The sequence below is a fragment of the Guillardia theta genome (genome assembly GCF_000315625.1).
Source record: "Guillardia theta CCMP2712 unplaced genomic scaffold GUITHscaffold_218, whole genome shotgun sequence".
Taxonomy (NCBI): domain Eukaryota; class Cryptophyceae; order Pyrenomonadales; family Geminigeraceae; genus Guillardia; species Guillardia theta.
The window spans coordinates 1-13,854 of NW_005434458.1; the positions used below are offsets into that span (position 1 = coordinate 1).

A 13,854-nucleotide genomic window follows, 5' to 3' on the forward strand; every position below is an offset into this window, starting at 1 on the left:
GTAGTACACGAGTATGGCGTGGCATCTGCCTGTTCTGAAGACCTTTATAGAAATCGGCTATCTGAACGTCGAACTTTCTCCTGTACGTTTTGGTCTTGTGGTGCCTTCTATAGAAATGCCTAACACCTGATCTCAAAGCTACGTATGACGAGAATTTCAACTTTTTTTTCATCATGACATTTACCACATAGCTGGTCCATTGCTTGTATGAGAACCTTCTCGTGTTGAATGGTAACAATTCTCTTCTCTTCAACAATTCTTTGATCTTCTTGGTAATTGGACCACGATTTCTGGGTTCGTTGTCTAAACAACTCTTGAATTCGTGATTCAAACAAAATGGTTTGGTTTCATACAACCATGCAATCAGCTGACTTACAGAACTGAAGTAACATGCCTTCGAATTGTCCGAGAGCATCCTGTCTTTGACAGACTCGATTTTTTCTCTTGTTTCTTGTTCGTCCTCGCCTTCCATTTCCTCCACTTCCTCGTTATCGTCCTCGTCGTCGTCTTCTTCTTCGTCTTCGTCTTCGTCCGAGGCTTCGTCTCCGCCTACCTCTCTCTCTGCAACTCCGTCTGCGTCGTGATCGTTCTCCTTGTTGCATACCCGTCTAGTTCTGTTAGTCCCTGAAACGTATTCCACAATTGATTCCGCGATTTGTTCTTCAGAGATGGAAGGAACAACTTTTGGGGTTTGCTGCTGCGCTGAAGTTTTTGGTCCCTTTGTTCCTTTTGGGTTGCGAGTCGAGCAACCACAATCACTCCACTCTTCACTCCATTCACTAGCACAAAGATGATGAAACATGTTTGAGCAGACAGTACATTGATACAGTTGAGCTGCGTCGTCCCTAACCTTGCATCGTGAACCGAACAAGCATTTCTGACGGCTACCTTGTGATCCAGCGGCTGTGGCCATGCTGAGCGATTTGCGCGGGTTGCAGGTATGAAAGGGGGGGTGGGGGGTGGAGGGGGCCGGGGGCTGCAATAAACTACTACGCAGGAGGCTCAGGATTTAGGGGGTAGGAGCAATTAGAGGTCCAGAGTTGAGTGAAAAAAAATCTCTAATTGAAATTTCCTGTTTTGGTCATGATGTTTTTCAATAAATTTTTACAAATAAGACATCCCCTCTGTCAACCCGTAAAAGTAGGGGTACTCAGATTCCGCACCCCTAAAATAGTTTTAATAAAGTTTGGGATTTCAGGAAATCCGGCGGACAGGAATTTGAACTAGGAAAAATCCTGAAAACGCTAGCTAATTGCCTTTTGATCGGGGGCAAGGGGACCTGTGTTTCGGTGGCACCCGTAGGTATCCATACAAAACAACCGGTGTAGAAAAAAAAGGTTTCCGTTGCTAGCTGGCATACGACTCCTTGATTTGAAAACAAAAATACTTATTGGCTGGATTTACTACACTCGTCAATGGCTGACACTAATAAGATTTCATGAGCGTGTATCGAAATATACGAATAACCCTACCCCCTCCATATCAGACAACTTACCGGTACACAGGGTAGAGAGCAGCCAAGAGGCGTGTAAGCCGGAACTCAAATGCTTAAAACAAATATAAAAGAGTACTGAGTGGTACAAATCATTCTGGTACAAAATTGACTAAAAACTGTATGCTTATGATCAAATTAACAGGTACAAGTGTTTGTTAAAAGGATATAAGTTTATAATTGGGCATTAGTAAATGCCATGGAATGGTGCCTGAGCGGCACCCGCCTCCTCAGGGCGGGTCAGCGCGGAACCCGCGGCGCTCGCACCGTCCGCTTCTCGACCGGGACTATCAACCATCAGAACAGCCTGATGATTGACGAGCTTTTAGAGAAGACCAGCTCTTGGTAAGCATGAATAAACCTCTTTGTAAGAAAGACATCTGTCAAAGTCAGAGTATAAATGACCGCTTTCCGTGCATGTCACATGCTGGTCCTATGGTCAGGGGTGAGACGAGGTTCGAAGAGGCAGAAACTAACCCTCACGTGTTGCAGGCTCTTTCGGATATGGGTAGCCGGACTGACCTTGATCTACAACTGTTCCTACAGAGGGATGCACCCAGGCGTGTCTACTTCCCTCGCGACAGCTCGGAGAAGACGACAAGGCACTGGGGGCAGAGAAAGCTTCTGATGTGTGAGATCAAGTTTATTCTAGATCACTGCAACCCTGGCATCCGTGAGGTGCTCTACATCGGAGCGCACCTCCTCGTGATTGCTGATCTATTTCCTGATCTTCATTTCACCCTCATTGACCCTTCACCGTTTCACAGTGGCATACTGGCCATGAATGCAAGATTCAGGGTCATCAACAGGCTTTTCGATGAGTCCATGGCGGAGGAGTACAAGGGGAGGACTGACCTTCTGGTCATATCCGATATCCGCTCGGCAAACTACAGGAGGGAGTCGACCGATGAGAACGAGTTGAAAATACACCGCGATATGGCGCTACAGGCGGTCTTTGTCAAGATTATCAATCCAGCTGCTGCCATACTGAAGTTTCAGCTGCCATGGTCGGATGGAAAGACCAAGTACCTGGATGGATACTTGATGCTACCCATATGGGGGCCCTGCAGCACCACGGAGTGTAGGCTTGTGGTGAGGAAGGATGCGGGCCTTCGCCTTTATGATAACCGAGAGTATGAGGAGCAGCTGTTCTGGTTCAACACAGTGCGGAGGGTTGCGCGCTACCGGCATGAACAAGAGACCAATCCTGCCTACCCTGGGTACGACCACTGCTTCGACTGTGCGGCGGAAATAGCAATCCTGACCGAGTACGTGACCAAGCACGACGCCTGCAAGGGAGAGCCTGTAACTTCGGCTGTGCAGAGGCTGGCGTCAAGACTAACCAGGGTACTGAGCAAGACCCGATGCCTGAGTCACCGTAACCTCTCGAAAGAGTCACTGTATCAAGCCATTACGGAAAGGCAATGCGGTTTGAAGAGGAGGAGAGACTGGGAGGATCCAGAGAAGGGGTCGCCCCTCCCAGCGTCGAGCACTCTATAAAGCAGCATCAAACGCCGTCTTTCCCGAACTTCGGAACGGGAAGGGGGGCATGGTGAGATCCTGGCTTCCGCTGACCCTGGCGGTGGGCCTTGCCTCTGTCTGTTGCCTGCCCGTGTGCGCGGGCCAGGGCTTCATCCCCGTGTATGATAATGTGAACGTCATGACCACCGCCACGCTGCACTCGGCCTCGTCGGTGACTTTCGACTACGCCGGCCAGCTCTGGTCGATGAAGTTCACGGTCCCGGCGATGCAGCCGGGGGAGGTCTATGCCGCCTTCGTGCTGGACCAGCGGCAGCCCACCGGTCCGAGCTACAACTTCCTGACTGAGCAGGCGCCGTGGTGCGGGATCACGATGTCCTACTGCTGCTACGCGGACCTTCTGAACCGTACCCACTACTTCAACGACGCGCTCTCCGGGGCCGTCGCAGGGCTGGGGGGCGGTGCCTCGAACATGGACGGCTGGGCCCTTGCGCTGTCCAACCTCACCGCCTTCGGTCAGGTGCGGGGCTCGGAGGGCATCCGCTTCGATTACCCCTCCGGCACCCTCTTCGTTCCCCACACCTCGGCCCAGCTCTACGGCTTCGAGTACCTCGACGAGAAGAAGAACTACGTGATAGACTTCCGGTTCCTGGTCGTGTACCAGCAGTTCAGCGGAGGGGTGCTCGACCTCGTCTTCGTGCCGTACCAGGCGGTGCTCCTCCGTGACATCAACGACCTCTATGCGAGGAGCTACTCGGACGTGCAGCAGTGCTCGGTCTCGAGTCGGGGCTCTACAGCCCTGCCAACAGCTTCTGGCTCGCGAGGTACGAGAGCCCGGAATCCACCGCCAAGGTTTGCCAGTGGTTCTGCAGGCAGGGCTACTACTCCTTCCCCATGCATGCCGACCAGAGCGGGGGGCCCGGGTCGGAGGGCGCCACCTGCCTCCCCCCTCCCTCCCTCGGCGTCGCTGTCGGGTACACCTTCTGGCTGATCCTCAACACGACGGAGCTCTCGCAGCAGTTTGGGGTTCCGGTGGTGCCGCAGAACCTGACGCTCCAGTCCGCCCCCGGGGTGGGGGCCTGGGTGGACAGCCTGTCGTCCAACCTGAGCCTGGCTCTGGGCAACAGCCTCGTTGTGATCCATGGGAGCAGGACACCCGTGCGGACGGTGGCCCAGCTCCACAACAGCCAGTACGCGAGGGAGTGGAGGGTCTACATGCAGACTCTCCCGTCGATCTACCTTCCTCCGGCAGCAGGTCTCTACCCCCTACCGCTTTCCCGAGTGGCTGCAGCGCCTGGGGGTGTTCAATCAGGAGGGGGTGATCGACGTCCGGACTGCGGCCGCCTACCCCGTCGTGAGGAGGTCGGGGGGCAGGGTCAGGGTGCCGATGGACTCGAGAAGGCAGATGGCCCCGCCGCCGGTGGACGCGGTGGCCCTGGAGGTGGTTTCGTACCTTGACGCGCAGGGCCTGACGCTCACGGACGTTGTGAACGCGATCTTCGAGTCTACTGTGTCCCTAGTCAACAGCACCTCGGTGAAGGGTGTGTGGGGGGCGGACATCTTCATCCGTGACATGACGGTGAGGGTGCAGAACGTCGGGCCCGGCTTCAGCTCCGCCTTCCTCCTGCTTCTCGCCTGCATGATCTTCGCCGGCTGTCTCGTGTGTGGGCTGCTGATCCAGGCCTTCGTGGTGCCGGCCAGCTCCGGGGGGTACGCGGACATCACCCAGACGGGGCACGTCATCGAGGAGCTTGCCATCTGAGGGCCTGTGTGTGTGTGTGTATGTGTATGTGTGGAAATGTGGAAAGTAAAAGATTCAGACCCTGCCCGGCCACTCCCGCCCCAGCGCTGTGGTGTGCCGCATCATCTCTATTTAGGTCGGAACCGAGACGGGACGGCATGGTAGCACTGGGATACATGTCTTCGAACCGACCGTCGGCGCAGCGCCCCGTGATTGCCAAGGACAGCTCGCAAGCTGCCAGCACCGGCCCCAACAGCACACACAGCTATCACAACCTGCAGACCTTCCAGAATGAGGCGGTCGCGACCACGATCAACGCGGTGCTGAAGGACGGCCTGCTGACGCCCATGAGGTCGTTGAAGCCCTCGGAGTGCCAAACCCTCATCAAGTGCGTCCTGAGCAAGGAGGAGCCCGAGGCGGCGCTCATCGGCACCGCGATGGTGAAGATCCCGAAGGGCCTACCAAAGGGCGGGGACTGGTGTGCCTACGGTTCCAGCGCTTCCATCGTTCTATCCCCCTGCAACACACTCTTCGAGGACCTCCAGCAGCTCAGGGAGGCGATGCTGACCCACGTTCGAGCCCTGCACGCCAAGGACAGCAAAGCCGAGAGGCCGGAGGATCACTCGCCGGTGGACGAGCGGATCTCCAGCACTCTCCTCCCCTGCTCGGTCTTCCACGGCTTGAGCAAGGTGAGTGACAAGGTCGGGGGTTACCAGATCACCTCCCGCTTCGGCAGCGTCTTGCTCTCGGCCAGGGACATGGTGAGGTGCAACGCCGCTCCCCCGAGCTCGAGTGGACGACGCAGGCACAGGCCGTCAAGGCCGTCTCGAAGAGCATGGAGGAGTCCGGCCTCTCCACGAGCAGGCACTGCATCCGCGCCAAGGGCAAGGACGGTACCTACGTGCTGGACCTGCTCTACATGCCCTCCCCGGAGGGATCGTCGCAGGCCCTGGCGGCCAGCGTGGTGCTGCTTAATCATGCGTCGAGCATCCTCCGTGGAGTCAAGGAAGATGCATATCTTGGACCCGTTCCACGAATCGGTGTTTTCCTCCCTCCCTCCCTCCCTCCCTCCCTCCCTCCCTCCCTCCCTCCCTCCCTCCCAGGCTGTCTCTGTCTCTGTCTCTGTCTCTGTCTCTGTCTCTCACATAAACACACTGCTTGCTCTCTCTCACTCTCTCTGTCTTTCTGTCTCTGTCTCCCTGTCTCAGTCATCATCAGCTGTGGTCTCCGGATTTGGGGTTTAGGGCCAAAGGACGATGGCAACAGCTGCATGGTGAGAGTCAGCGCCGGGCCCGGCAGCCTCAGGCGATCACAGACTGTCAGAGTCTGACTCATTGGGAACTTTTGAAGGGACAGAAGGGATCGGATCGGATCGCTGCTCTCGGATAAGAGGGTTTTGTTTTCTCGAGTGCTGCCGCTACACAGTGACAGTAACAGGAGAAGGGCAGCTGGACGAGGAGCTGCAGGCGCCGGTAAGAGTGGAGAGAGGTACAGAGAACTTGAGGAGAGGAGAGGGTTGCTGCTCCGCCAGCCTGTAGGGAACAGGAAGGAACGCGAGGAGACCTGTGCAGGCGGGTGAATCAGCCAGAGAGGAAGAGCAGGAGGGAAGTAAGGGAGGCTGGGCAGGAGTGACTGGAGCAGGAGGAGGGGAGCAGGAGGGCTTGGAGTAGGAAAACGAGGACATCGAACAACTGATGGCAATCAGCGAATGAGGATCACGACCTGGACTGAGGTAGACGAGGAGGACGAGGGGGAGGAAGAGAGGAGAAAGTGGAGGAACCGAGGAGGGGTAAACCTCTCACCTCTCCGGCGGTAGCAGAAGGTCATTGTGCTGGTAGAGTTGTCCGTCAGGAGCAGCTGGAAGGTGGAGATCGACGTTGATCCTCGCGAGTATCGCTGGGTGAGGGAGAAACCCCCCGTTTGCACCTCCAGCACCTCCGTGCCGGGCACCATCTGAGAATACTTGCACCGATCGACAGGCTGGGCTGTCCCGTCGTCCACCACCATCTTCAGCTGGTCACCTGTTGAGAGCAAGCCGCGCATGGTAGCGAGCACGGGTGCGCCGAGCGGGAGAGGAGCGACGGGTAGCTCCACCACAGCCTGCGACAGCGGGAAGCTGAGCCCCCTCTCCGGTGCCCAGGGGACGACCCGGAGAGTCCTGTCAAGCAGGCTGCCGCTGAGGATGCAGAGCTGGGCTTGCTGCTCGTCGGTGAAGTCAAGTGCGAAATCTTGGGTGTGGAGCTCTGGAGTTCTGATGAGGAAGGGACCACCCCCGGGCAGCACTGACTGACAGTCTCCAACGCGCGTGATCTGCATGCTGTCGTTCACTCGCACCCCCGAGCCCAGCAGGGTGAGGGAGAAGTACACCCCGCGAACAAAGGATCCTGGGCTGATGGGCAGGCTCTCCGGCAGCCCCAGCACGGTGATGTTGTCGTCCCACACTGAGAATTGAACGTCGTCAAACATGTCCACTTTGCGGGCCACCTGGAACGGCACGAGTTCAAGCCAGTACCAGCTTGTCTGAGGCTGGGGTATCCCCAGGCCCTGAAGGTTGAAGGGGGCGAGGAAGGAGACGGCGCCGGAGGTCAGGTCAATAAGGACGAGGCGGGTGCTGTAGAGGAGGAGGTAAAGCTTGTTTTCGCTCAAGCACGAGGGTCCTCCCACAAGGTCTGCCTCCTGCTCCGCCTCCATGACTTTAAGAACCTTGGTTGCCCTCCCGCTGTACGAGTTCAGGCTGAAGAGCGCGACTTCCGTCCCTCCTAGCGTGCTGAGCCCTAGCAGGCCATCGTCGCCGCTAGCCTTGAGGCTGCTGTGTCCCGCAAACTGCAGGGAGAAGAATCCGTCGAAGTTTGACACGTCGGGCTGCCAGCTGGCATGGGAGAGGGTCTGTCCCGTGGTGGAGTCAAGTGTGAGGAGGGCAAGGAAAGAGGCGCTGAAGTAGAGGCCAAAGGTTGGACTGAAGGCTGAGAGTCCTCGCTGGAGAGAGCACTCGATCGAACCGCAGCTGGGAATCACAGCGAGCCGTGTGACGTTTCCAGAAAACCTGTTGGAAGGAGAAAGCAAGAGGATATTGAAAGGAGGAAGGAGGAGAAGAAAGCGAGCGAGAGGACAGCAAGAGGAGCAGAACAAGAAGGGAAAGAGACAAGGAAGAAAGATTCGTGAATGGAGAAAAAGAGGAAAAGGAGAGAAAGATAGAAGGAGGTTGAGAGGAAGATGAGGAGAAATAAAGTCAAGCATTCTCAAAACACAACTGTGCATTTGCTGCTCACCTGTCAATGGCGCAGTAGTAGGAGCCATCGTCCATGATCGCTATTCCCACCAGTCTCTCACGCTCGACATCCCAGCGCATGGAGACGAGCTCGTTGACGAGAGAAGCGCCGCTCTTGAGGAGCACGGTGGTAATCTCATGGGTGTTGAGGTCAAAAGAGACCAGGGATATGCTGTCGACGAAGAAGACAGAAGAGAAGGAGGCATCGACTGCTGAGATCTGCTGCGCAACCTCCTGCTGGCTGATGTTGGCAACCTGTACAGCCTGCAAACATCCAAGTCACCATGCAAGACATTCGGGATCTTTATGTTGCTGGTGAATTTCGCCAGGTCTTGACAAACCCGTTGTCCTTCTCTCCTCCTCTCGTCCTCTCCTGCTCTCCTTGTCTTCACTTTCGCTCTTCTCTCCATTTGCCTTCCTCCCCTTCTTCCCTCCCCTACTCCCCTGCTCCCCTCTTTTTTCTCGTCTCGCGTCCTCCATTTCTTACCTTATCGGGACTTGAAGCGTCCAGGGCCACCAGGATCCCATTGACCAGCGCCAGCGCAAACTGATGAGAGTCGCTGCTGGGGCTGGTGAAGTCGCTCTGGTCGATCAGCTGGTTGTCCTGACTTGAGATGGTCTGCACGACAAATTCCTGCAGAAGCCCAGCTGTAAGACCACGAAAACAGGTCAAACAGGTCGTCAGGACTTACGGGGAGCATCGGTGTAGTCTGTAGGAACGTGAGGCCGTCCAGTCTCATGGCGGCAGTGAACGGCTGGTCGAGGCCCCTAACGCCTTGTGGCTTGAGCTTGAGGATCTTATTACCTCCGACCGAGATCGAAGTGCCGGCGATGACAAGGTTGTCAAAGGGCCCGTCGAAGAAGCCGATGCTCGCCTGCTCGAGGTTTGCTGGGGTGCTGTAGAACTCGATGCGGACCTCAGAGTCAGGAAGCAGCGGGTTGCTGGAGCTGAAGCTGACGAGCAGGGAGCTGGGCACAGGAGAGATGAAGGAGGGGAGACTGAAGACAACGTCGGACATCGTGCCAGGGAGCAGGTGGACTCCGTTGACCTGCATGTTCATCTCGATCATCTCGTAGCTACTCACAAGGGTTAGCAGCTGGAAGGTGCCGCTGAATCCGCTGAAGCGTCTTGACCGCACGCGGGGAATGGTGAGGTCAATGGTGTCTAGCTTTCTGTACTCCTTCCCTCCGTATCTCTTGAGCAGCAGCGTCGTGCTTTGCTGCTGGGCAGGGAGGCTCGATGGGTCGGGGAGGAAGACGCAGTTGTAGGGGGAGAGGTAACCTTCGGCAAGCCGTTGCGGATCGCATGCTCCTAACTGGCTAGGGGAGGAGGAAATCTCGACAGGGTATCCATCCAGCTCGGTGTAACGAGGAAGATCCGGAGAAAAGAAACCAGCTGGGAGTCTGACAACGATCCAGGCGTCAGGAGGGAGGAACGAGCGAGTGGTGAAGGTGAGTGTAATGTCTGACTCGCTGCCGCAGCGGAGACTGGCGAGCTTGTACTGGGCGTTGGCAATGACCGTCGCAAGCATGTACATGTTGTTGCTCAAGCCATGGTCAATCTCATAGCCGTCCTTAGTCAGAGTTGTCACCTGGACTGCTGGGACTCGACCGGAAAAGAGCTGGGAACCGAAGCCATGGAAGGTCAAGTTTACCCACGACTGCGCGGGCATGGCTGAACAATTCGACTCCCTGCTGGGGACCCGTTGGAGGCGGATGCTTAGACCGACGACGTCAGTGATGGCGATGGAGCAGTCAGGCCCCGAGAGGTTGGAGGTCGCAAACGAGGAGAGGACGGAAAAGGTGCTCGGAAGGTCGATGGAAAGTCGCGCGTCCCTCGGGAGTGGGTTGCGGATCTGGACCGCAAGGTTCAGCTGGGGTTGACTAGCAACGACATAGTTGTCAAGATTGGACTCCACCCTCAGGAGTGCATTGGGCTTGTACGCGATGACGTAGTTTGACCTGTGCGAGCTCTTTGCGGTAACGGTTGAGTTGAGGGACACAATGTAGTTGACGCTGAAGGCCCCGGCCGGGTTCAAGACATTGAGGAGTTCAACCGTGTTGACTGTGCTCTCCGGAATAGTCTGTGGGGCCACATACTTGACAAGCAGCAACCCCACCTCGTACAAGACTTCCCAGCCAGCTGTGGCTGAGCTGGGCGGGAGGTAATCGGAGAACTCCAGCCTCTCCTCGGTGATGTTGATGGTAAGGACGGCTCCGGTGTGGACTGGGCCGCTGACGGAGAACACGACAGTCATGTTTGACTTGGCGCCTGACAGCAGGCTTGACTTGATCATTCTGATCAGAACAAAGTTTGCAGCGTGGACAGACAGCTGGGGGATTAGGGAGAGGTCGACCTCCTGGTTGTCACCGTTCAACGTCCTGATTGTCGCTGGCCCCGTCCCTCCCTCGTACAGCTGAACTATCACGTCCGTGATCTTTAGTTGGAGCACGTGGCCCAGCTCGACCTCCCTGCCATTCCCTTGTCGCTGGATCCTGAGAAGGTTACTCTTCATGTACGTCGAGAAGTTCCCGTCCAAAATGCCAGTAGCAGCGCGAGCTGCGAGGTCAGAGCCGATGAGGCTGACGGGAAAGACTTGCGAGGACGGAGAGAGCGCGAAGTCGTGGTAGAGGTCCAGGTAGATCCTCCCATCAACTGGGAGGGGGTTGGAGAGGATGAAAGTCAAGGTCGCCTCCACGACCTCGCCAGCTCCGGAGGACGTGAGGGAGATGCTAGGACTGACGCAAAACGGGGGGCACGCGCCGCTCATGGTGCCATGGACGACTTGAACGCCCTCGACGCTCAGGTCCTGGTCGATCGCGACATTGTCAGCGGTCAAAGTTCGGACTTGGAAGGTCCCAGACTTGCCGACGTAGGGCTGCGACTTGACGCGATCGACGACCATGGAGAAGGGGCGGAGAGGCTGGACAGTGTAAAGGCTGTCTAGAATCTTAACGGTCAGGACGTTTCTCTTAAGTACGCGGACTGCCAGGCCCCGGCCGAGCTGGTGCGAGTGGAGAGCCGTAGGAGAGTAGACGTTGAGAAACTCGATGACCGAGGAGTTGTCAAGTACTTCGAACCCGCCGGGCAGGACGATCGCGATGGAGGAGGAGGGAGGGAGCAAGTTGGCGGGGGTGAAGGAGATGTGGAGCTGGGACGAGGAACCAGCGGTCGTCTCACTCATGGCAGCACGCACAAGAATGGTGGCGGGTTTGAACTGGAAGCGAGCTAGCTCGACGTTCTGGTCCAGGATGAGGCCGTCCGGGTTCTCAGTGAACAGCTGGAAGAATCCTGAAGGCCCGGAGAACATCTGGTTGCGGACGAGATTGAAGGTGAGGGAGAAGCAGCCCACTGAGTTGTCATGCAAGCGCATTTCGATCACGTTGCCGTTGCCTGAGACGTTCCCTGCCACCTCCCTCGCCAGCACGTTGACCTGCTGCGAGGAGGAGGCGTTCAGCTCCTCGCAGAACTGTAGGGAGTGAGACGATACCAGCTGGAGGAAGGTGTAGTCCTGCTCTAGTTCGACCGAAAATGACAATGGCATCACCAGTCTAACTCGGCCTCCAGCTGGAATGACGTTGTCAACCCCGAACAGCAACAGCAGGGTCGAGTTGTCCCCAGCTACGTCCGAGCTCAGGGACATGATGGAGCGGAGGAAGCGGTTGGGGCGGATGTCGAACCCGGGATCTCGAGCTTCGTCGACCACCTGGAGGTTCGGGTTTAGAGTCGAGACGTTGAAACTTCCGCTGGTTCCACTCAGTCGGGGGACTCGAACGTTGCTGAACATCATCAGCAGCAGAGCATGAGGGCGGAGGGGCGGTAGCTTGACCCTGAGGAGGAGACTGTCCGTCTGAGAGGCAGAAAAGAGCTGGAGGGGAGAGGAGTAGTTAACGGCGCACGAACAGCTCGTGCAGACCGCCTGACATCTCCGGGCGTCGCAAGAGGCGTTGAGGAGACATGCGGAATCGTTCGCCTCCCTTATCGTCAGAGACGTCAGGAACGGGTCGCTGACTATAAAGGTTGGAGGTAGCTCAACTTGCGCCCAGGAGCCGTCCACAAGCGCGTTCTTGACCTGCATCTCGACCGTCAGCCCGTCACTGCCCGCCAGGGCCTCCTTTGCTCGCACTGCAGCCCGGAGCAGCTGGTCTGGGACCAGCAAGCTTGGCAGGAAGGTGGAGGAGGGAGCAGGGCACTTGGAGGAGGAGGGAAAGCATTCCATAAGCACGGGGCCTTGGATGGTGCAGAGCTCGAAGGAGCCCGAGGGGCCAGAACGAGCTGGAAGCCGGACACCCTCCAGCTGCATGGCCAGCTGACCCTGATAGAACTGTGGGAAGTTTGCGGCGGGGGTGAGGACGGGGTTCAGGTAGATGTACATGTTGTCATGTGTCACGGCGATGAGGTCAGTCGAGGTTCCCCTCCACCTGGCCGTCAGCTGCTCTTGGATCGGCATGTAGTCTCCCGGAAGCTTCAGCCGCACTGTGCTGCCGGCAGGCAGTGGGAAGGAGGGGGAGAAGTCGATGAGAAGGTCCGTCAGCCCTCCGGCCACCGAGTTCCGGAGACTGACCACCGAGTCGGAGAGGCAGGAGGGGAGGAAGATTACAGCTGGAATGCTCCAGTTCGCGTCGACCTGGACACCGTTACTGCGGGTGGTGACTTGGTAACGCCCTCCCGAGCCGCTCACGAGGGGATTTCTGACGTTGCTGAACGTCAGTTTGACTTCCGCATTGCTGCTGATGTTGAGCTGGCTGGCACCAACAGTCACCTCGTTAACGTCAAGTCCAATCAGCTTGAAGGAAGCGACTTGGCTGCCGTCAACCGTCACGTCAAGTAGCGAGAGTTGGTTGATGTCCATGGACGACGGGAAGATGATCTTGAAGGAAGGGAAGTTCCATAGAGAGTTTCTAGTCGTGAATGAGAGGCTGACGTTGCTCAGATCGCCGACAAAGGACGAGGAATGGGCAGCAACAGCATCCAAAAGAGCCGCCGGTACGATCGAAGGACCTCTTACCATTGTCTCGTCGATGACTCTGTTTGCTGCGTCCAGCGTTCGCAGTCGAACGTCGCCGGTGCTGCCTGCCAACGGTCGATTGAGGAGCAGGCCCTGGAGGGAAATGGAGAAGGAGCAGGAGAGAGCTGTTCTCCGCGAGATCGCTTTCTCCGATGGGAAAGAGAACAACTTGAGATCCCCTGCTAGCTCGCAGAATGTCGCGCTGGAACAGTCTGAGGAGTGGGTGATGGTGAGGCGGACATGCCTGAACTCAAGGCAGTAGCTCAAAGCTCTCACGTAACTTTGATTGTACGCGATCACTTCCTGGTAGACTGGGACGAAGTCAACGCCGTCGGCCGAGGCTGAGAGTTGAAACCTGAGGGTCGTCGGAGCGCTGGCACACTGGGATAGGGAAGAAGGATTCATGTCCATGGCGAACCCACAGATCAAGATTCGCGCCCCGAAGTCTCTCGTGATATTCTGCTGGACGACAGGCGTGCAGGACGAAAGGCAGAAGTAGTCAGGAAGAGTCGCCAGCACTCGAGCCCGGGTCGTCGCTCCTTCTCCAAGCTCGACGAGGCTGTTTACCTCCACCCCCTCCTTGCAGGGCGTGTAGACCGTGTCCGTGAACCCCCCGACCGTCACTGTGTGATCAGCGACGTTGGCAGAGAGACTTAGAGGCTGCAGCTGGGGCAAAGCTGGATCGAAGAACTTGAAGGAGGAAGCGTTGGCTGCTTCGACCGCTCCCCAGTCGAAGTCCGCGGCTGGGAGGGTCAGGACGATATGACCATCAGAAGGCAATGGGTTGGAGATGATGAAGTGAACGAGCAGGCTGGTGGACATGCCAGCCTGCGGATCTTGAAGGTGGAGGTAGGGGAAGAAGAGA

General features: G+C 57.0%; 4 protein-coding genes across 4 annotated transcripts; 2 read left to right on the top strand and 2 right to left on the bottom strand.

Annotated features, from left to right (window-relative positions):
- Nucleotides 1-42: 42 nt before the first annotated feature.
- GUITHDRAFT_121198 (hypothetical protein) lies at nt 43-913 on the bottom strand (the record flags this gene model as incomplete). Its single annotated transcript, XM_005819530.1, has 1 exon — nt 43-913. A coding segment is annotated over one exon (871 nt), but the record flags the coding sequence as incomplete, so codon positions are not given.
- Nucleotides 914-2,047: 1,134 nt separating this feature from the next.
- On the top strand, nt 2,048-2,665 carry GUITHDRAFT_43071 (hypothetical protein; the record flags this gene model as incomplete). Its single annotated transcript, XM_005819531.1, has 1 exon — nt 2,048-2,665. A coding segment is annotated over one exon (618 nt), but the record flags the coding sequence as incomplete, so codon positions are not given.
- A 2,205-nt stretch (nt 2,666-4,870) lies between these two features.
- On the top strand, nt 4,871-6,101 carry GUITHDRAFT_121200 (hypothetical protein; the record flags this gene model as incomplete). The annotated part of the gene is made up of 4 exons (XM_005819532.1): nt 4,871-5,473; nt 5,518-5,752; nt 5,921-5,985; nt 6,036-6,101. 4 exons carry the CDS (start codon nt 4,871-4,873, stop codon nt 6,099-6,101), a joined length of 969 nt encoding a protein of 322 aa, XP_005819589.1.
- A 3,377-nt stretch (nt 6,102-9,478) lies between these two features.
- Nucleotides 9,479-10,313, bottom strand: GUITHDRAFT_156272 (hypothetical protein; the record flags this gene model as incomplete). The annotated part of the gene is made up of 1 exon (XM_005819533.1): nt 9,479-10,313. A coding segment is annotated over exon 1 (751 nt), but the record flags the coding sequence as incomplete, so codon positions are not given.
- Nucleotides 10,314-13,854: the final 3,541 nt, after the last annotated feature.